Source organism: Apteryx mantelli, chromosome 21 (genome assembly GCF_036417845.1).
Source record: "Apteryx mantelli isolate bAptMan1 chromosome 21, bAptMan1.hap1, whole genome shotgun sequence".
In the NCBI taxonomy this organism is placed as follows: domain Eukaryota; kingdom Metazoa; phylum Chordata; class Aves; order Apterygiformes; family Apterygidae; genus Apteryx; species Apteryx mantelli.
In genome coordinates, this window is record NC_089998.1 from 9,285,311 (window position 1) to 9,306,802 (window position 21,492).

The following is a 21,492-nucleotide window of genomic DNA, read 5'->3' on the forward strand; positions in this document are numbered from 1 at the left end:
CTGCTGCTTCACAGAAGGTGTAAATACTTATGCAAAACAGCATTTGTCAAAGATTGTGAAGCACATCACAATCCATTACAATCAGTTGCTAGGTCACTCCCTTCACAAACAGAAGGGGATTGAATTTGGGTCTCTCACAAAGTGGGTGACTGCAGAAGCCGTGGGCCCAGTAAGTAAGAGGACTGCCACTGTGAACCTGACTTGTTTTGCATTGCTTATATTGCAAATGGAAAAACAAACACGAAAAAGAGGTGGTGGAAGGAGAAATATTTTGGATCATTTTGCCCTAGTATTCTTTTTTTGGTTTTGATTTGGCTGCCAAACTGACAAATCAGCTCTTTGCAGAGATCCATTTAAAACTTTGCTGACAGCTTCACAGCTGTCCATCATCTTGCTTATTTCTGCTGCTGCCTGGCCAAGCTGGGAGCTGCAGCTGAGGCTTGGCAGCTGCTGGCTCTGGACTGTGCTAGTGACTGTAAATCTGGGGTTTGCTTCTGGTGCCTGAATTGTCCAAGCAGCTAGTTACTCAGGTGTGGTGCCATGAATGTAGGTCAGGGTAAGATGCTGCTGTGGATGGGAATGTTAGGATGCTACAACCTCAGCTCCCAAGGTGCTTGCATTGTAAATCAGAGTTGTGTGGGATGTGACAGGTAAAACTAATGTCTCCGGGGCAGAAGGCTCCGGAGACAGACAGACGTGCAACCCCAAGGCCAATACATATTTGTCAAGCCTGATGCTTAGCTTTTCCATATGTACCACCTCTTGCTGGTGCTTGTTAGTCTGCGCTGGGACTGTCCTTTCTAAAGACAACTCTAGTGCTAGCTTGCTAACCCTGGAAGATGATTTCACTCATAAGGGCCAGAAGAGTGCATGCTGATGCCTGCCTTCTGGCTTGTTTCACACCAGGTGTCCTGCCTCTGCCTTGTGCTGACCCGAAACCACCACTGGACTTGACTGCAGACCTCTAAGAGCTGCTTCTGGCATGTTGCTGGGAGAACTGCAGGAGGTTAAAGGCACCTTGTTCAATGTGTTATCTCCTGCGGTTGCCCTTCTTTTCTAGAAAACCCAAGGCACTTCATAGCCCTTTCCTTTGATTAAGGAAGACTGATATTATTGTTCATATGGGGGAAGGTGGTGTGCAGAGGCCCAAAAGCAATGCTTAAGGTCACCCAGCAGATCAGAGGCAGTGCTAGGGGTAAGACTCAAGTGTCCTGATTTCCACTCCTTTGCTTGAACTGCTAAGAGTGCAGCCTTTCAGCATGGTGGAAAAGGCTGACCCTCAGTTGTGTGTTTTGTCACTGCAGAGATGTCTGGGACCGTGGCTGATATTTCCTTGGTGCACTGGAAGCAGCAGTGGCTGGAGAATGGTACCCTGTATTTCCACGTCTCCATGAACAGTGCTGAGCAGCTGTCTCGGGTCACTCCACCCACCCTCCAGGAGCCTTCGGAGATAGTGGAGGAGCAGATGCACATTCTTCATATCTCTGTCATGGTGAGTTGAAGTCGCCAGTTCTGTCTGAGGGCACAGAGGACCGTCTGGGAGGGAACGCTGGTTGGCAGCCAGATTGGAGTGGGAGGGTGGTGATAAAGAACAGGCTGGCAAGTCCAGTTTACAAATGTCTGTATCCCTTAAGTGCGCTCGTTGTCTAACTCCTCTCTTGGTTGGGCCTCCAAAGAGGAGAGGTAGGTTTGAATGGGCCGGGAAAAAAAGTGTAGTTGTCTTTTAAAAATTAAATAAAACAACAGACTCTCTCCAGGGGAGAAGCTGTTGGGGAGGGTAAAAAGGAAGCTGTGATTCCTGGTGCCTCTGACAGCTCTTGAGGTGTGTTAGCAGAGTATTTCTCCTTGATCTTTCATTCTGGCATGTATAAAGGCAAGATCATGGGGTTGGTCTTGTCTTTTTGAAGCTTTCTTAACTTGAATTTTACCTATCAAGTCGGTATGGGCTATTAAGTGATCCTTCTCTTTCAAAGGGCAAGTCTGATCTAAGAGGGAAAAGATAGTTCAGATCCTTTGAATATCTCTATTTCAGGTGTTTGTGACCTTTTTTAAACATATTGCGCATGTGCTCTGTTGCCTTTAAAATGTTTATTTTAGTATCTTATGAGGTGGTTGCCTACATACTTGAATCTGGTCCATTGTCCCTCTCTGCTTTAGAGTCCCATTTGTAAAATGGGACCAATTGTACTGTCCCTTAATTCCCATTGGGATACAAGTGAGAAGTTTAGGCTTGTAGATTCACAAAGTAGTGTGTATATGCATGTCAATCATTTGCCCAAGGAAAGTCTTTTATAGGATTGGAGACTGAGCAAACTCTACAGCTGGAGCCCTAATGTCAGGGACATCCTTTGCTTTTATAGATAATGTCTTTGTCTATGCTACAGCCTGTGCTTGAGTGGCCATGATGGGTTCAGAGCCACAGGAAGCTGCTGTCCAGTTCCACTGTGGATAAAAAAGGGTGAGAAGAAACCAGTAGGGATGGGAGGCTTCCTCGAAAACCCGCAGCAGCAATCAGCTGCAAAAGACCCATATGCTCATACTGTAGAATGTGCGTGTTGTCTTCGCACCTTCCGTTCATTTGAGGAGGAGGAGCACAGACTATGGCTGTGTGAAGGCTTTCCATTTGAACAAGAGGCTATTCGGCTTCTGAAGCTTAAATCTGTTCATTTGAGTGCCTCGACCCTTGTCAGGGAGGTTTTAGATTGAGCGCTGAATGCACGTGAACACAGAGAGAGGCTTTGCGTTAAGGCTGCTGGGCAAGATAAGAAGCAGTATGATGGAGGGATGGCAAGAAGGGAAAGAAATTGGGCACTCCAACTTTAGTGGATTTGGTAGGGAACATTTCTTATGTCCTGCAAAAATGTCAGTGTGATGGAGTGTTGGGGAGAAAAAGATAAAACTGGGATACTTAGAGAATGAGCCTGAAAAAATGGGCGAGAGAGAAAACAAGGAATGGAGACAGCAGAGCACAAGTCTGGGATGTGGAAAACTTGATCCCTGATTTGAATGGGGGGTTGCTTGGCTATTCTGGTCAAACCTCTGCCAGTCTCATGTGCAGGACTGTTCTACTTTGTAGGTACGGAAACAGTCTGTGACCAAGGGTGAGATACTGGTTCCATAGCCTGGTGATTAGTGTGATTGCTTGAAATGTGGATTTTCTTTATTAGGGAAAGGAAGAAATGTTCCTTATGTACAGACCATGTCATAATACCACTTTCTTTTGTAGTCCTGGTACTCATAGTTGTGGGATTTGGGGTCCTGACCTGGCAGCGTAGGTCTGGGCCAGTGTACCAACTTGCACGCACGTCCCTGGGAATAGCCAGGGGGAGCAGGCAGAACTGCGCAAAAGCCCTGGATGCCTTGGTCAGGATTGCATCACAGACTTGACACTTTGCCCAGTTTTTTGGAAGATTCATTAACTTTTTGAGTGAACCTGAGCCAAGTTTTGAGTTTCTAGCAGAAGATATATAGTTGTTTTTTCCTCAAAAACCACATGGAGTTGTATAGCTTAAGTAAAACTGAGTGAAAGTCTTTGTTTCTTGGATGAGATACTCCATTGGAGCGTCTGGGCTTTGTTCAGCCTCCTTTCCCACGCTTTTCCATACCTCCCTGAGCCCAGCTGAATTGCATCCCAGAAACAGCCCACCGCTTCGAGCCCTTCTGCCTCTCTGGGGGAGCCCCATTACCGCACGGTGCCGTGCTTGGTAGCCACCCGTGCCATCCCCGTACCAGCCCCAACCTGCGGTGCTTGCTTGGCATTCAACCTCCTGTCCTCTCGTACACCCTTGGTATCCTTACTCCTTCTACCTTGAGATTCAGCTTGAATTGCAGACTGAGCACCTTGCGCTCCGCATGGGAGTCGTTTCAAACCGCCCCAACACTGCCTTTGCAGCAGCCGTGGTCCTGCCCGCTCGGCATTCAGAGTCTGCATGCCCCGTTCATCATCTGCCTGGGATCTCACCATAGGGGACAGGGGGAAGCTTTGGAAAGTGCTTCCTTCAATCTCATTTAAGTGACTGTAACACTTACTTTTACCTGTCTCTTCATTCTCTGGCTGAGTTATGGAGAGCCGGGTACAGTTTGCCTGTGGGATCTCTCTAATTCCTGACTTTACACGTTTAGGGAGTGTTCTGGCAAAGCTTTATTGGACAAAGAGACATCTCCAAGCTGAACTCCCTCGTACAGAACCGTTACTTTGGATTTGTGTTGATGTTTATGATTTGGCTGGCTTTGCTCGTCGCTCGTGCTCTGCCTCCAAAGCCAACATATCCGCTGTGCTGAGCCGGGGCCCTGGAGAACCGGCTCCAGAGGCTGAGACGCCGGTGAGCGCAAAACCCGCGTTTAGAGCGCCGCGGGGCAGGGCGGGTGTTTCGGCGCTGTGCTCCGTGGCGAGGCGAAGCCCCGGTGCTGCGGTGTCGGACTGAAGGGAGGAAGAGGGGGCGCGCGGGGCTGAGGGCAGGAGGGGGAAAAGGGGCAGCAGGGACTCGCTTGCGACCTCGAATTAACCAGATCTCAGCATCTCTCGTGTCTAACATACCTTTCTACCTCCTTTACTTTTTTTCCCTGTAATCTTGGTTGTGTGTGTGCGGCTTTCCAGTTTTGGGCTGTTTAGTGTTTATTTATTTATTATTTTCCCCCTGCATGTTATCTCTCAATGCACCGAATCAGCAAGGAACATCGTCCTCCTTTAAACACGGCTAATTCTGTTTACGCAGAAGCTGGTTGCTGGGGGGAGGCTTTGGGGAGAGGTGGCTGCAGGGGGCCGGGGCGCAGGGCTGAGAGCCGGCGGGGATGGGGGGAGCGGGGGCGAGGAAGGGTCCGTGCCGGTGCGGGGAGAGGGGCCGCCGGGAGCCTGCGCCCCTGGGTGGTCATCTGCGCCTGCGAACGCCCTTGGTGCTGTGCAGCCGTGACGCTGTTCACACCTCTGCTCCCAAGCCCAAGGGCATCTTTAACAGCAAAAAAATACATGTTTTTTCCTTTTCTTTTTTTTTTTCCCTCCTCACTGTTTTTTCCTAATCTTTCCCCAATGAGACGTAACATTAATTACTGCAGTTAAAGGGAATTCAGTCTCCATTACTGTCTGCCACCCCTTTCCTCTTGGCTTGAGCATCTGAAATTTGTCTCCCAACTGAAAAGGAAGGAGGAAAGAAAGAATATGCAAATGCTGGATTTTATTTATTTACTTTTTTTGCGCAGTGTCAAGTAGAAAGAAATCAATATTTTTGTCATTACGCCTGTTGTGTTTTTCCACATAATCTTTGCTGTCATTTGGGTTTAATTGTGTTGTTTCCTCTTGTGTGGAAGTAAATCTTATCTGTTTTGGATTAAAATTCAATGAAGGTCACAGCAGCTCGAAAACTTACCAGGCTGCAGCAATTAATGTTCATTTGGCTTTGATAAATTGGAATGTTCCCCACAATAGAACTGGAGTGGATTTCGGAAGCAATAATTCTTCCATTAACTCAATGATTCCCCACATGATAGAGCGTCTTGTCCCTGCTCTGTTTGTCATCTGTCACTTCAAGGATCCGGGCATATGCCTGATATGATTTATCATGATTATTGGGGTTGCTTGTGTCAAAACATTTTAAACCACTAATTATTCTAGCATTGTAAACTGCTGAATTCAACAAAATGTAAGATAAATTTTTTTGCACCATCTTGTTTACCTGTTTAATTATTGTTCTGGGTCATTGCAGCCCTGGGCCTGAATTTACGTTTAATAGCATCTGCCTTAAATGTGGACTTATATAGGACTCTGAGGAAGAGGAGAGGTGGGTGCCAGCAGGAGAAGCTCATTTAATCTCTGAGCTGAGCCATCTCGGGTCTCTGACCTCCAGCCAGGTGCCCTGTATCTGGTAGGTCCGTAGTGTTCCTTTGGTGCTTCTCCATGCCGGACTGCTGCAAGTGGGACCGTGGGGCTGGGGTTTGGGCCAAAGCGTGGAGCAGGAGGGCAGCAGCTGAAGGTGAGGGCTGCTCTTCTGTCCCCAGGACCCGCCTTTTCCTTCATTCCTCCCTTACGTGCCGGTTGCCCGAGGGCAGAATCTCTTGCTAAAAAATGTACTGGAAGCAAATTCATGTGGCACATCTGAAGCCATCCTGCTAGAGGCTGGACTCTTTCCCTCTGACTTGGTCAGCTTGAGATTTTGAGGGAACCCAAGGACCAACCAAGGGAACCTATGCTCCACTGGAGGGTAATCGCATGGATTCCTCTTTCTGCATAAAAAGGTCAAGGGACTGTGCCCTGTTAGGGAAGCAGAGAGAGATGCCATGAGCTGAGGCAGCCCTGTTGCACCCTCAGCATTGCAGGTGGCTGGGGCCGTTGGTGCTCGGGGCGTGGGTCTTGGACGGTCCTGGGGGTGAAGGCGGTGAGGACCATGCCAGGTGTGTGGCTCCCAGAGGAATGTGCTTCAGGTGAGCACCGCCTCGCATGCCTTGCTCCATCCTCCCCCGAGGCCTGAAGGCGAAAGCCTCCCTGCTGATGGGGAGAGGATGCACAGTCTTATTGCATCTCGCTGACAAGGCAGCAAGAGGCTCTACCCTTGTAGCAGCCAAAAAACGTGGCTACCAATGCCACGGGCTGGACTCTCCTTAGTCTTACGCCTGTGCGAGTGATGCAGTAAAGTGACTGGCTGTGTGCGGGTGTTTCAGAGATCGGAGTTGGTACTGTGCAAGTGTTTGCGTAAATGAGTTATCCGTTGACTCACATGTGTCTCCAGCAGAAATAAGGTGGGCACTTTTGAGAAAGGTAGCAAACAAAAGCCTTGTTTCATCTCCTACTCGTCTCCCTGCTAGGGAGTATTTGGGTGTCTGGAATAAAAGGTGAGCGGACCTCATCAGGTTGTTTTTTATGCTTACCTTCTGCTGGCTGTTATTGGCAATAGCCAGTTTGCTGCTGGATTCTAGGTCTCCCAGCAGATTTTTTTCGGCTCTTATTTATATGGGTTTCCTTTTTTCTTCTTGTTCTTATGCATCCTGATGTTTCCCTAATGATCAGCCTTCGGTGCTGTGTTCTGTCAGCTTGTGAGATGGGTATAAAGTGTGCTCTTAAACACTTCACTCTGATTTAGCAACCTGCTCCGGTGTGCTCTGAAGTGGAGCCTGGGGAGAGATTCTGCGGGCCTGATTCACCTCGCTGCAGCCACTGAAATCAATCCCAGTGAGTGTGGTTTTGCATCGCTGCCTGGCGGTTACGAGGGCTGGGGTTAGTTCTATAGCTTCTTAAGCCCTTCGATAATATACAAGAGTGAGTGGAGTTTTAGAAGCAGTTTCTATTTCCTTTCAGAAGCTTTTTCTCTGCCGTCATCCAGCAACAGCCGTGACAAGTGCATTCATTTGCTTTTTTTTTTTGCTTTTACACCTGTGAACCATATCATGACTCTCCTTCTCTCTCCATGCTACACTGCCCGTGTTTCCTCAAGGAGCCTGGTTCTCATTAGGATCTCTGCTTTCAGCTTGGCTGCACAAAGCATTATGTGTGGCTTCGTGCTTGTCCTGTGAACGATGCACAATCATTCGGGTGTGATCTTAGCCTTCCCCCAAGCGCCTGTGTTTTCCCATGCTGAAAGAGCCCCTTGGCACATATCCGTTTCTCAGATGGCTGCCCTGAACGCAGCATCTGTCCGATGGGTTGGACAGGATTGTGAGGTCTTCTCGATATAGCTCTGCTAGCGCCATTTGCTTTGTATCTGCATATGCTGGCAGGGGTTACTCTCCTTCCCATAAATGGTTATAATAAACCACCAAAACTGTGCTTATCTGAGTGTGTACAGGAGGGAGAGAAGAAGGGGAACTAAACGTTTGAGCTCTACTGGGGAGAGGTGCAACTTCTGTGTACAGATAAGACTGAAACCTTGTGCAGAGTTGGTGATCCTCATCCTCCCCAGCAAACAGTTCTCCAAGTGAGCACTCCTCTTCTCGCGTACCTTCAGACGTGTGCCTCGAAGTGTGCAATCCTTCAGCTTTAATGTTCCCCTCTTCTTGGCAGTCTTTTGAGTACTGTCTCGTCTTCTTACCCTTCAATGTGTTGTTCGTCTCGGTGCAAAGCTTCTCAATGGATTTACTTCCCGCCTGACTATATAATCACAGCTGGCATCCCGGTGTGCCCTATGGGTGTCATTGGCCACTCCAGTGGAGCTAAGTGCTCCAGCAGATGTAAAATGTTGCTTGAACCTCATTCTGTTTCTTTGCTGTGTGTCTTGCTGATGGCAGCACTGGAGCTCCTGTCAGCCAGCTCAATTGGAAAAAAATGGTGTAACATGAATAATGAGGTAATGAAGAAGGCACAACATCTGTGTCATCATTTCTGCACCAGGAGGTCAACTAGATTCATAAAACATGCACTTCCAGCTTGAGATATGTTTAGGAATTAATTAGGGTAGGGAGAGAATTGCTGCAGTAGCAGATTTTCTTTTCTGAAAGGTATTAAAAACCCAAATTGATCTCAAATGAGCTGTTTCAAAACAGAGAACTGGGTTCAGTGTGCCCCCATTTGAGAATCATGTCCCTGTTCCCTGCTTATGGGAATGGGAAAAGGAGTTGCCTAGCCGGACTTCCAGATGGGACCAAGCATCCAGAAATCCCACCAAAGTGGATGGAAGCTGCAGTAGCTCAGCGTGGTTGACAAATCTAAGCCATTAGTTCCTTGCCCAGAGTAGTGTCGCGTTAGCAGTCCTCCCCCGGGCCCTTGCTGGACATGCACCTAAGCTCTTTCCTCAGCTGCTTTGCCAGGGAAGGGGTTGGGCTGAGGATGCTTAGTAGGACCTTTGCTGAGTCCAGTGGCACAAGATGGTGGGGCTGAGCACCTGCAGATCCCATCGATTTTTGGGACTGGGAGGAGCTCAGCACATCTGGAAGCTGAACTTCACAGTAATGGTCGTCTTAACTTTGCCCTGTGCAGTCTGAAGCAACTTGAAGCCAGTGGGACTCAGAGGGATGCATAAAGTTATAAGCATGTGGTTGAACCCATGCAGGAATGGGTTGCTGATTCAAACCTTGTTTGGGAATTCTGCATGAGTGGGTGTCAGTCCCACCTCGTCAGTTTACAGGAGATATGAACACCTCCTGGCTGGTCACTCAAGGCTCGCCCTCCCTGGACTGGGGGAACTTGGAGGCACAAAGGGGAATAAGAAGGAATGAGATGGTTCCTCAAAGGGGAGGAGTGGGGAGGGCTGTAGAAAGGGAAGAACAGATGAAATGAAATTTTAATTCAGCCGCATGGTTGAGTGAAGCAAGAAGCATGTCTCCTTGTCTTCTCCCTGTAGTGCTGTCGATAGCATCTGCTCACTCTTGTGGTGGGAACGTTCTTGAGCTTTGAGTTTCATTTCCATAATGTTCCGTTAACTAACTTTTTGTGGGTTGGGAAAAGAAGCTTCTCTTTCTTCCACCCTCCCCCTCTTCTCCACTCTCCTCATCTGTTATAGAAATAGTATAAAAAGGGTACTAAGTGTAATTAATGATGTGCTCTTGTATTTAGGGAATTCGTTTTGGGGGGGGATTTGTCTTTAAAGTGTCATTTTTGTGACAAAGACACCTGTTATGTTAATAATTTTTCACTAATCTCTCAATGTTTCCTACCTTAGTTACTGTGAATACATTAGATACTTTATAGCATTCTATCTAGCAGATTTCCTCCTCTCCCCTACCCTCCGTGTTAAAATATGTACTGTAACTGGAGTGCTTGATTTGCATCTCTGATAAAGGCAGGCTGAATAAATACTCCTAATTCATCCAAACCGAGGAGCAAACTAACTTTCTTGTGTCATCCCCAGAGCAATCAAAGTTAGTACTCGGAAAAAAGCAGCCGTAGGAAGCATTCGGGAGGGACTTGTTTTTTGCAGATGGTATCAAATGCATGGGATGTATCTGCAGCCTTAGAAAATTCCCAACTTTAACATGCTGAAAAGAGAAAATGGCTGGAGAGGAAAATGCAAAGGATTCTTGTTGGGTAGCCACTATGGTCAGGGGATACAAGAGCTAGAAGGAGGATGCTGAAGTAGTGAGGAGATGGGGAAAAAAAATGCAGAAGGATTTTGGAAAGAGGGTGAGGGAGCATTGGAATCAATCAAAATGAGGGAAATAAAGCAAGGCATTCTGTGCATCTGCCTTATCCCCATTTGTGTGTGCCTCCATACTGCAGACTGCATCAGGCACTGTGTTTTTATAGAGCAGCCCACGGGGCTATGCATGGAGCTCTCAGATTTCAAATTCTTATCTTAAAGTTGTTCCCTTCCTTCCTTCTCTCTGTTCTCCTTCCTGCTATCTGTATGGAGGAAATACTTGTAGCTCTACACTGTGGCAGGGCATAGCTTGTATCTCTGATTCTTGACCTTTTCTCGTTGTTCCTTCTCTAAGCATGGACAAAGATAGAAAAGTCAAGTTGTGGTGTTGTAGCTCTGACTCGGCTTCTGGTTTGCAGAGCAGTCAGAGAGGAAGGAGCATCCTTGTCCTGCACGGATGTGTTATTCTCATTGCCTGCTGCAGCTGGTCTCGCCTAGCTGCAGGTGTCTTGGAGAAAGCAATTCTGTGCAGGAGCCCGGTGCTAATCTTTTGTGTTATGTCTGAGTGTAAAGTGCCTTGAGTATTTGATAGGTACCTTTGAAACATTGAAGTAAACACAGAAATGCTTTGCAGCTACCAGCCTAGATTTAATCGCTTTAAACTGCCAGTCTCAAAACTACCTGGCATGCTGCAGCAATGATCACAAGTAGAGCCAGGCTCGCCTTAAAAACGAGAGCATCAGCCACTCCAGACAAGTGTGACCTAAAATGTGTTGTGCTGGGGGAAGAGGGTGATATGGTAGGGGGTGAGCATTGCTCTCTCTGCGGAGTCTGAATGGTGCTGGAGGCTTGTGCAGGTGAGACAGAAATGTGACCTTAAGCCTGCTCTGCCTCTGTCCACTTTTGTGTAGTCCTTGCCCTGAACACTGGATTCACCCTTGAAGGAGTGGAGCATACCTTCAAAATACGGCTTGGAGATGCCATTTGGGTTGAACCATGATGAAGAAACAGAAAATTCTATATATTTTTTATTGTTATAAGACTTTAATCCAGGAAAATTCTGGTGGAAACCAACTTCTTCCAAGTGTTCTCCTCTTTGAGAGGCGCGTGTGGTGACAGGGTTTGGATGGCCCATAGATCAAAGGTACTTTCTAATGAAGGAAACTGGTGTCCAGAGCTGCAGTCCTTGCCCCGCTTGCCTCAGGTTGTTCCCATCGCAGGTGATGCGGATGTGGATGCTGTACAGTGCTCGGTGCCGGCTCGCTCCCGGCTTTCCTGGGAAGCCTGTGCTTCGTGTTGCTGTGCCTGACAGGAGCGTGGCAGATGCGTGGAGGAGGACGCCTCGGCACGCTCCGTCATCTTCCTGGAATAACGGTAGGGGATGGTGCTGCTTCTCCCGCTTTCTAGCGGGATAACTCAGCCTTTGGCTCTGGCTACGCAGGGAGCAGGTGTTGGGTAATGCACTGCTTTAGTCTGAGGCTTGCTTTTTCTGTGTCAGCTGTAAAGGATAGCTTGTGTGCTTGAATGCTGGACTGACTTTCTTTCAGACGAGGAGTGAAGTGTCTTACCTTTTCCTACAGCCCTTGTGTTATTCTTGGAACTGCCTAGCATCTGTAGTGATTCTCCTTTAAATACGTGTGGTGCAAGTTAGAAGCAAGCCAGCTGGGCAAGATAAAAAGGCTTATATCTCAGTTAAAATGTTGACTGTATCAGGAGTTAGTTTGTGTAAAGGTGAACTATGATAAATTTTGTTTAGAATAGTTTAAAGATGACTGTGAAGGACTTTGCGCTACAGCTCTGCAAAAGACTGAATTCTCATTTTGTTGGCAAATCTCAAAGATTGGAGTAAATTTTAATGACAGGATGAAATGTAGCATCTTATTTGTCCCCAGAAATATGATATTTGCTTTCATTTTGGTCTTTTTTTTCCCCATTTAAAAATAAAGTGGGCTTGGTTCCACAAGGCAACGTTATAATGCAAAAAGGCAGAATGCTTTTTGTTTAGGAAAGTGCCAGAATGAAGTGTTTCTACTCTTCAACACTTTCCATATCCTCCCCAAAACCACTTGCACTTTAGTTTCAGCTGATGCAAAGCTGTCTAAGTAGATATTTGTTGAAAGCTATTTGTTGAAAATCTTGCCAAGTTCTCCTTTGAGTAAGTATGGCTAAATCAGATGAAAGTTGCACCGGTGGAAAGTGGTGAGTTTAAAGGATGAGGACATGGCCGTCTCTTACCAAAGAGGCTATTTAAATAGGTACGTTTCTCCCATCTGTGCACTGCCTAGCCCTGCACTGTTGCAGGAAAATGGGAGTGGGAAACTCGCTGGAAACGACAGCAAATCTGAGTAGTTACTACTTTCCAAGATGAAGGAAAGGCTCAAATACCTGCTGACCTGAAGGAGGGGGAAGATCCTTACACATCCGTTTCTGAATCTCCTAATCATCAGAGGGCTGTTAATGTAGCTCAGAACTTTTTTGAAAGTGTGTGTGCCTGGATCTTGTTGCTGTAGGAAGTTGGGCAAAATTCCCACCGACTTAATTGGGAGTAACATCAGGCCAAGCGTGGTTATTTTTACCTGACATTGTTCCTGCTCTGCTGTCTCTCTCCCTCCCCTCGCCTCCCTGGACAAAAAGGAACATGCTCTATTTTAGCCTTCAAAAGGTCTCCGTGAGCTCTGAGCAGCAGCCTTGCATTTGTGGTGCAAAGCAAAGAAAATAAACTAATTATGTTTATTTTAAAATCCAATTATCTGAAACTACTGGAAAATAAATATTCTTGAAAAGCGAACCGTTTTGCTGGGCAAGGCTTTGCCTCGGGTGGGCGGCTGCTGAGGTCGCACATCTCCTTCAGGGCTGGGACCAAATGCATTCAAGGTCAGACTGGCTTTGTCGTAGCTGCTAGCGAGGGGGCAGGCGTGAGTGTCAGCCCTCCGGCTCCACTGGGAAACACTCGGCTTGCAGGGTTTTGGCACCTTGTTCACTGCATTGCTCTTTATCCAACGGCAAAACTGGCTGTTCTCCCTTTCTACCCTCTTTCTCCTTCTTTGTTCCTCAGGAAAGAGGAGGATTTAGTCTGTTTGCTAGTAAGAAGCCTCACATTGAGGCCGGGGCTCTGATGGGTGCTGTTCTTTCATCTGCCCACGAAAGATTTGGCCCTTTCCAGTAGCCCAGCCAGGACCAGGCAACTGGTGCCATGGTGGAGGGCCAGTTACAAACCAGATTAGCACCTCGTGGGGAGATGCTGGCATCCTGCTCAACGAGAGCTGTAGCGAAGCAGGAACGAGGAGGTGTTGGGATTCTCTTAGTCATTAGCCAACTGGTCTTTCTTTTCCCCAACGCTGTTTGTTTTTCCTCTTTTTGGATGTGGCAGTGAGAAACCTGCCTGCAGGAGGATGGCAGGAAAGCAGACTGATGCTTTAGCTATGTCAAGTATCTCTGTTTCACTTCATAGTGACATATCTGGTTATGAGCTCATCACCAGTCACCCCGTAAGCAAGCTTTAGCTCTCCTGCTATCCTGAGCATATTTTTCCTTATTGCGACAAATTCATGAGGCATGGAGTAAAACTGAGGGAACGAGGTGGTGATGGCAGCAATTGCAAAGAGCTTGAGGGGAGGGAGGGTCTGGGGGAGCAGAGAGCAGCTCTGGAGTTGAAGTTACTGCTTATTTTGCAAACATTGCAACGTTTTGGGAGCATCGTTCAGCTCTAGTGGGAGCAGAGAGCATCTCTGTTGGGGGACAGGCTGTGATAAGGCAAAAGTAAACAGGTGGGCAGCCCTGTTTGGATGGGGAGAGCAACGTGAGCCGCAGTTGCATGGCAGCATGAAATTGCAAAAGGGGATGATTGGATGGAAAGCGCTGGTCCTGCGTTAATGCCCCAAAGAGACTCTCTTGGTATGATTAAGCTGCAGGTTTTGCTTGGCCTCTCCTGGAGATCCATCATTATTCATGTCAGCACCAGGCCTGTCAGACTCTCTCTGCCATAGAAATTAATGATTTGAACTCGACGACCCGCTCACATGATGGGATGAGGCTCCATAAGGCAGCGCAAGGACTCTGCAGAGTGACAGGATCCTTCAGAGAGGAGAGCTGTGTCTGGGGGAAGATAATCCTGCACTGCATCCCTGGGGCAGTTGGGGTCTTGCAAAATGACCTGGGCAGGGCAACCACTTCTGCCCCCTTCCTCTAGTGGGGGCTCAGTTAGGGTTAAAGGGAGTGTTAAAGAAGAACGTGCAACTGTTTGGATGCCTGGTGTCTCTTGGGAGTCTCCAGGTTCAGGCACGTCCCCAACTACCTTGTTGCATTTCAGTCTAATGCTAGACCACAGAAAATGTCCTCTCCATAGACCCCTGTGTTACCAGCTCTCTGCCTGACTGTTCAGCTGTGTGCAGCCTCCTACTGTTTGGAGGCCACGGGAGAAAAATATTGGGGTTCTGGGAGAAGGATCCTAGGGCCCCAGGTCTGAAGATCTCCATACTGATGATGTGGTGTGTGACTTGTCACCCTTAGTGCAAGGTTGGGTGAAGATGCTCATTTGCAAAGTCTGAACATAGGCAAAAAATGCTGTAAGGTTTATAGAAACAGGTGAATAGAAATGAGACAAAAGCTATACATACATCTACCTGTTACTTGAGTTAGTGCCAAAGATTCCTCTCACTTTGCAGCATCTACCTAACAAGCTGTGAGATGCTTCTCAGCTTTGTGGCTGAGGACCCAGTGATAAAGTAAGCTTTGTGCCCTTGGGTTGAGTTTACAGGAGAGGATTTGGATTTGGCAGTGCCCTCCCTCGTTGAGCAGATTGAAAGTTGCAAGTTTAGGACTTTTTTGGGTGCCTTACGTTCTCTGCAAAGACAGCCTGGTAATGTTACTCCCTACGGCTCGCTGAGCCTGGGCCGACACAGCCAGCCTGTGACTGGCTCTCACATCGCACTGAACGTGTGAATCGGGTGCTTTGGGATGCTATTGGTTTGGGGGTGACAGATCTTAGCTCCCTCTTTGAGAGTTACCTTGATGCCCAGAAATAATGTCTTAAGACATCCTCAGCGCTAGATTTAGGCCATCCATTTACAGGACCACCAGGGACTCATGGCACGTGCTGGGCTTAATGCTTCAGCAGTAACTGTAGTGTGGAGCTATTTGCAATTCTCCTCTCGCTCCACGTGCTTGGACTGCTGCCTTTGCCACACAGCCCGACTCAGCCTCCAGTTGCCTAGGGAGTAAAGGCAGGAGGAGGAGGTGTCATCCAAGTTGTTCCAGTAGCTGGTGCTTAGTCCTGTGAATTAGGGAATAACCTTGCAAAAACAGAGAAGTTAAGTGACCGAGCACCTCCCCAACCTGGTGCCCTTTGGAGAGGGAGAAATTGGGTGGGCTGTCTTCTAGTTTCGGTGTTTCTTCTGCCACCTCTAAGGTAGGGACGTGTGGCTTTATATGAGCATTTCAGCAGCCTGGTGTATGTTCTGCAGGGACAGCCAAGCCTATAGTTAGGCAGGCAGACAGATCTGGACAGATTTTTCAAGCAAGATGCTCTCACGGCCTTTGTCACATCTACCTTAGGACATTGACTGCTGCTGATTTGGCTACCACAGTCCCTATACATCCCACTGTGGACCTTGTACCTCTCCTGGGCCTGCCAGCCCTGAGCATCCTGCAATGCTCACCGGCAGTGCTATCTCTCCGATAGTCGGATGGTGGATCATTCATTGTGGCATGGAACTGCCTTTCCCCGGCTGAGACACATTTGGGTAAAAATTGCCCTGCAGCAGATGCAAACCCTTGAAGGGTGCTTGTCCCTACCTGTGTATGCCCAGACTGAGCTTGGCTGGATAACTGGGGTGTGCCACGTGGTGGGAGGCAGCCCCTGGCAGAGGTCACCCACGTTGGCTTTGAGCCACTTGTGCTCCGCAGGGCTCTGCCGTGCAGAAGTGTTGGCCCTGCCAACCTAGCTGGTCCTGGCGGAGGGAGCGCTGCATAAATATGACCAGGCTGCTCTGGTCCTAGGGCTGGCTCAAGCTTTCTAGGCGTTGCACGCTGTAGCTGAGTCTTTTGAGTTATATGGTAGCTGAGCTTGCCAACATGATGCACAAAGATGGGAAGAACAGCATTAATGATAAAGTAATGTGCTGTGTACGTCTGCCAGCCAGTGTTTTAAAGTGATCACACTTCATCTTACCATGCCTTGCCGGTCTTCTGGGCATCACTGCTGACAGGTGATGTCTTGTCACGTTTGCTTTACATGCTGGGATACCTTTCCTATTACCCGTTCTGCTGCAGTGGAGGAGAGTGGGGGTTATGCTTCCTTCCTCAGATAAAACAATCCTGTTTAATAGAGCATACTGCTATGCGGCTAGGGAGTCGGAGCTTAGCCCTGACACGAGATTTGGGCTTGTGTGCTGAGCTCAAGTCATTGCTGGGCTAGATAGCTGCGATTGTCCCCTTTCTTTCCCAATTTGTCCCTTTCCTTTCTTCCCCCTTGTAAAAAGCAGTTAAATATCAGACTCATCTGTTCTTCTCTGGGAGACTGGTGCTCCCAGCTGTGTGATGCTCAGGCTACGGAGTATTTTACAAGCAAAATCCTACCCTCTGGGCACTGGCGAGCTCCCTTCTCAGGCAACGTCGTCAGCAGAGCAGATGTCTCTGAGGGACTGCTGCTCACATCCAGGAGAAGAGAGGGTGCTCAGGACATCCATGCCGGTTAGCTTGCTGTTTTGGCTTGCCAGATTTTCACGCAAAACCCCTCTGCTTCTCCCAGTGTGCTCAAACCTATCAGCAGAGCTGGGAGCTGCGCACCAGACAGTGCCGCTCTCTAAGGACTTGCCGAGGTGACGAGGACTCTTGAATCGGACGAAACGTCTCGGCTCGAGGTGGAGGCGCCGCTTTTGCAGGCTCTGTAGAGCTGCGTGGGTGCAAGGGGGGCTGCGCGTAGTTCAGTTGCTCCTTCCTGACTGCTAAGGCAGCACCGCGAGCTCTGCTTTCCCTTGCTCCCTGCGGGCGCTGGGTGCAGGACCTGCCCCGGAGCCCCGTGCCGTGCAGACGTGTTACGGGTGCTCTGTGCCCGGATGGGCTGTTCCCTATGGAGCGAGCAAAGGGGAGGTGCTCAGAGGATGGGGATACTGAGGGCAGGGAGGGTGATGGTGTTACCCCGGCCCATAGAGCAGGTCTGTGCGGGGCTTGGGCTCGGCTCCCGGCTCTCCCTCAGTTCCCCGCTCGCTGCTGGCATGCCCTGGGCGGCTGGAGGGAGCGGGCCAAGCCTGCGAGCCCCGTGCGCCGGCACGACGCCACCCTGCCCCGCGTCCCTCGCTGCTCCTCTGCATCTCCTGCTGGGAGAAGGAACGGTCCCAGGACATGTCCTGTCACCTGTGGCCGCAGCTCTGCCTCCTCAGATTGGCCACGTTTCCCTTAACAAAACAACCTGTGTGGGTTTTTTTTTTTTTTTGTTTCTAAATGGCCCCTTTTCGCTTTTTCGTGCTCTTCCTCCTTGGCATGCAGGTCTGCGAGGGGGAGGGAGCCTTCAGCCAAGCTCTCCATCACATGTCCCTTGTTTTTCTGTGTTATTTTTTCCCCACCGCTGCCCTTGCCAATGAAAGGACGTTGTATAGCTGCGGAGACTGGCAGGGGCCGTAATGCCGGCTGCCAATAGCCTCAGTGTCTGAAAAGGCTTGGGAAATACAAGCTCTAAATTAGCTCCCAAATCTTCTTTTTTTTCTCTTTGGTAAAAGAGCCCTGCAGAGCAAGCCCGAGCTCCTCTTTTGTCACTCGGCTTTCTCCCGTCTCTGGCGAGAGCTCCGGCTTTGCCGTGGGGCTTGGCTGCCGCACGAGCCTGGGGAGCACGGCATGCCGTGCCCGCGGTGAGCCGGGGAGACCCTGGGCCCCGGGTGGCCCGAGGCAAGCTGGTGCTGCACCTGGAGCGGTGCCACGGGAAGGCGAAAGGGCAGCTCCTCTGGCATCCCTCCTGCTTACAGCCCCCGCTCCGTCCTTTCCTGCCCCGTCCTCCCCCGCCCTGCCTGGCGCGGGAAGCTTGGCTGCCTCCCCTTAGCCGTTTTGCAGCGTTCGCTTGCTTGGCGAGCGCCTTTGGGTTCTCAGCTGCGACGCTCCGGAAAGCGGGAGGGGAAGGGCACAGCTGACCGATGGCTGCCGAAAACCTCCCGGGGGGCTCCGAAGGCAGCGGGCTGCGCTGGCCCCAAGGACGCTGCCGAGAGGAGCCAAGGTCACGGCGTCTCGGGATCCCTGGCAGCACGCGCAGGCTAGGACATCTGGGGCCAGATGAAGCCCCAGGAGGGGGGAGCGGGACGGCTGCTGACCGCGAATCTGATAGAGGAGGAGATTACCTGTGCTGCGCCAGCAACCGTTCCCCCACCCCTCGTTTCTGCCCTTGCCAGGTCAGGCAGTGACGGCAGCATCTGCTTCTGCTGAAACGTGAGGTGAGAGCGGGGGGAGCAGCTTTGCGCCCGTTTGCTGGGTATTAGTAGGGCAGGGTGACTCCACGGGCTGGTTTTTTTTTCTGGGGCACTTGTGCCCTTGGAGAGAGATCGCTGTGCTCTGGTAGAGCCCGGGGAGCAGCCTTTGCTTGGCCGCGTCGTGTTTGCGGGTGGCCGCAGGATGCTGCCTCGCCTCTGTGCCTCCGCTTTCTCGTCTCCTGCGGTAGAGATGGAAAGGGCTTAGTTTTGTGGTCCGTACTGGAAATGCGAGCTTCAGCTGTACAAATGCCCCGCTTCAGCTGTACGAATGCCCTGCAGTTCAGCATCCCCACCGGCAGCCAGCCTGCGCCGCTGAATACAAATTGCTCTTCAGACATCTCAGCGGCCCTGTGCGAGCAGCCGTGTGCTCAGGTGTCGCGTGTGGAGCTTGGGCATCGCATCCAGCATGCTCCGGTCTCTTACAACCTCAGACCAACCCGGAAGGTGCTCCGGCGCCTTGCGCCTTCAGGCTCTTGGATTCCTGCCTGGTTTTCCTGTGGGTGGAGAAGGGGCTGCTTCCCCAGAGCCCCGGGCTTCGCCCGACCGCGCAGGCGCGTCGCTGAGGCTCGGCGAGGGAGCCGGCTGCTCCCGCTGCGCCGCGCGAGCCTGGGCTGCCACTGCGAGCGGCGCTCCCTCCCCGCACCGTCAGGGATGGCACGTGCGTGGGAGAGTACAAGCTCTGAAAAGCAGCCTCGGGCGCTGAAGTCTGCCCGCTTCATCCTAGCTGTGGATACCTTGGGAAATAGGAGAGGAAAATTCCACTTCTAGAGGCATGTAACTTCTTTTTTTTAAAGGCTCTGTCTAACTCCTGCTCTCTTTCCCCCTCCCCTTGCTCTGCAGCCAGCTCTGAAGCAGAAGTGGGATTTTTCTGCCAATGCAATGATTAGCCTTTCTGCTAATGACCCAAGAACAGTGTCCAAAATAAATGAGCCCAACCTGCTCGTCTTATTAGCCAAATGATTGTGAGAAAAGAGGAAATATCTGCAAAAATTGCTTAGGCAGCTGGAATTTGGAAGCATAGTAGAGTCATTGCTTGAAGTACGGCGAGGGGTAGACGAGCCATGCATCTTCCACCAGCTGTCCCTTTCCCAGCAGGGAGAGAGCCCCTGGGTTGTCGTGGTGGTTCTGCTCTTCCCTTGCTCTCCCTTTGGAAAAATAACCTCTCTGGTTGAGGGTCCCGCTTGCTGCAGCTTTGCTGGTTCTCAGGGGTGCAAGAAGCCCTTCTTGCTGGTGTAGGTCTAGGATAAAACTTCAGCTTTATGGAACTCATAGCCTGGGAAGGGATGTCTCCGTGCTGTAGCTGTCCCCTCTAGCCTTCCTACAGCACAAGGCCTTTATCGTGTCTGGAAGCTCCGGGGTGAGCAGTAAGCCAGTAGGCGGACAACTTGGCTTTCCCTGGGACTGGATTTTATTCAATTTTAGAGGCCTAGGGGTTGTCCTGAGAAGCCTGGGTGCAGCTTATTCCATATTTAGTTGAGTCTCAAGGCTGAGGAGTTTTGAATTCATGATCTTTTGACTCCACCAGGGAAATGTCCCATGTCAGTGCTTGATTTCAGAGTCGAGCAGTGTGCCACGTTGTCTGGAGCAGGCACATGGGGTTCGTGTGTGTGTCCTCCCTTTCCAAGGCTGCCTCTCACTGCTAGGCTCCGGAGCAGGGAAGGGTATTTCTCCTCATGCAATTGGTGTCCAGTGTGTGGCTTCTTATGTCCTTGGCTGAGCAGTCATTGATCTGTTTCTGCTGGAGCAAGCAGAAGGTCTAACTTTCTCCTCTGCTTACAGCGGCAGAAAATCTGAGGAGAGGTTGTGAATCTAGTAATGTGGAAAAATCCCATCCTGTTCCTTTCACCTTGAAACACCTCTTTGTTGACACAGCCTCCCACCGTTGGGTGGCAGACAACAGTATTGAGATCTTGGTTAGGAGGTCAACTAATGCAATAACTGGTAATAAGTCATTCTTCAGTAGTTCTCATGTCCTTCAGCCTTTTCTCAAAGCGCTTGCAAAAGTCATGGAGCATCCTTGTTTTGTACCTGGGAATGATGAGACTCAGAGCAGGGAAGAGATGTGTTTAGGGGCTTACTGGTCCATCAGGCATGGGACCTAGGAGCCCCGAGCTGCCTGTTACCTGCCTGGCTGCGTGTATTTTCAGTACAGGGCATATTGTTTGTCAGGGTTTTGCAGAATGCAGATGGTTTGAAACGTTGATTTTGGTAGAGAGAAAGGGCAGGCCCTAGAGACAAAGGATGTGAGACCCACCTTGTGGGTGGTCACATTCGAATAAAATGAGAACTCCCCTTGGGAAGGGATTTCAGACTCTGAGTAAGTGGATGAGGAGAAAACAGGCACGGGTGCAAGAGAAGGGGGTATGGTCATAAGAAGGGACAAATGTACAGAGAAACCGGAGGGTAGGGTTGTAGAGCCACTCTGAACTGTTCCTGCCTGGCCAGCTTGTGTTAGCTGCTGCCTTGAAGATTCAGTCAAGGTGGATGTGGCCATGTTGCTTTTCCAGGCTTCTCTCACAGAAGGCTTATATCCTTAGCTTGGGCATGGGCAATGTTTTGTAAGGAGTAATTTTGGGGACAAATTGTTCTTGCCAACCCTTCCCCTTGTGCACCCTCAGGATTCATAGGAATCTGCTGAATTTAGGTTTCTGCAGCAGTCAGTGAAGTCACAGGCCTGGCTGGGCTCACGGCCCCACCACGGTCCTTGCCGCATCCTTGCAGCACAGCGCTCCCACCCGGTCCCCTCGCGGGGGGGAACGGCTGGAGGCGTGAGGAGTGCACAGGGGGCCCCTCCTTATCATGAGGATCAGGACAGATTTAACCAAGTTGCACAAACAGAGTTGGTAGTAAACCTAGGCATCTCCCACGTCCCAGTTATTGCTACATCCTCCAACTTAATTTTCGTTGGTTCCCTTTTCCCACAGCTGGGAGCCTTCTCCTGTGCTTTTTGCCCCTTCCCTGTGATAGATACCCTTGGAGACTCCTGCTTTATCTGTCCCTAACAGTTCTTCTCTTACCCACTCACCAAGGTCTCCATCCTC

The 21,492-nt window shown here is 50.0% G+C and overlaps 1 protein-coding gene across 1 annotated transcript in view; it reads left to right on the plus strand.

Moving 5' to 3' along the window:
- The window catches only part of ASTN2 (astrotactin 2), a 433,335-nt gene that overhangs the window by 67,440 nt on the left and 344,403 nt on the right, over positions 1-21,492 (plus strand). Inside the window, exon 2 of the mRNA XM_067309282.1 lies at positions 1,305-1,492. Coding sequence (XP_067165383.1) covers positions 1,305-1,492 — 188 coding nt within the window. The remainder of the gene's footprint in view (positions 1-1,304; positions 1,493-21,492) is intronic.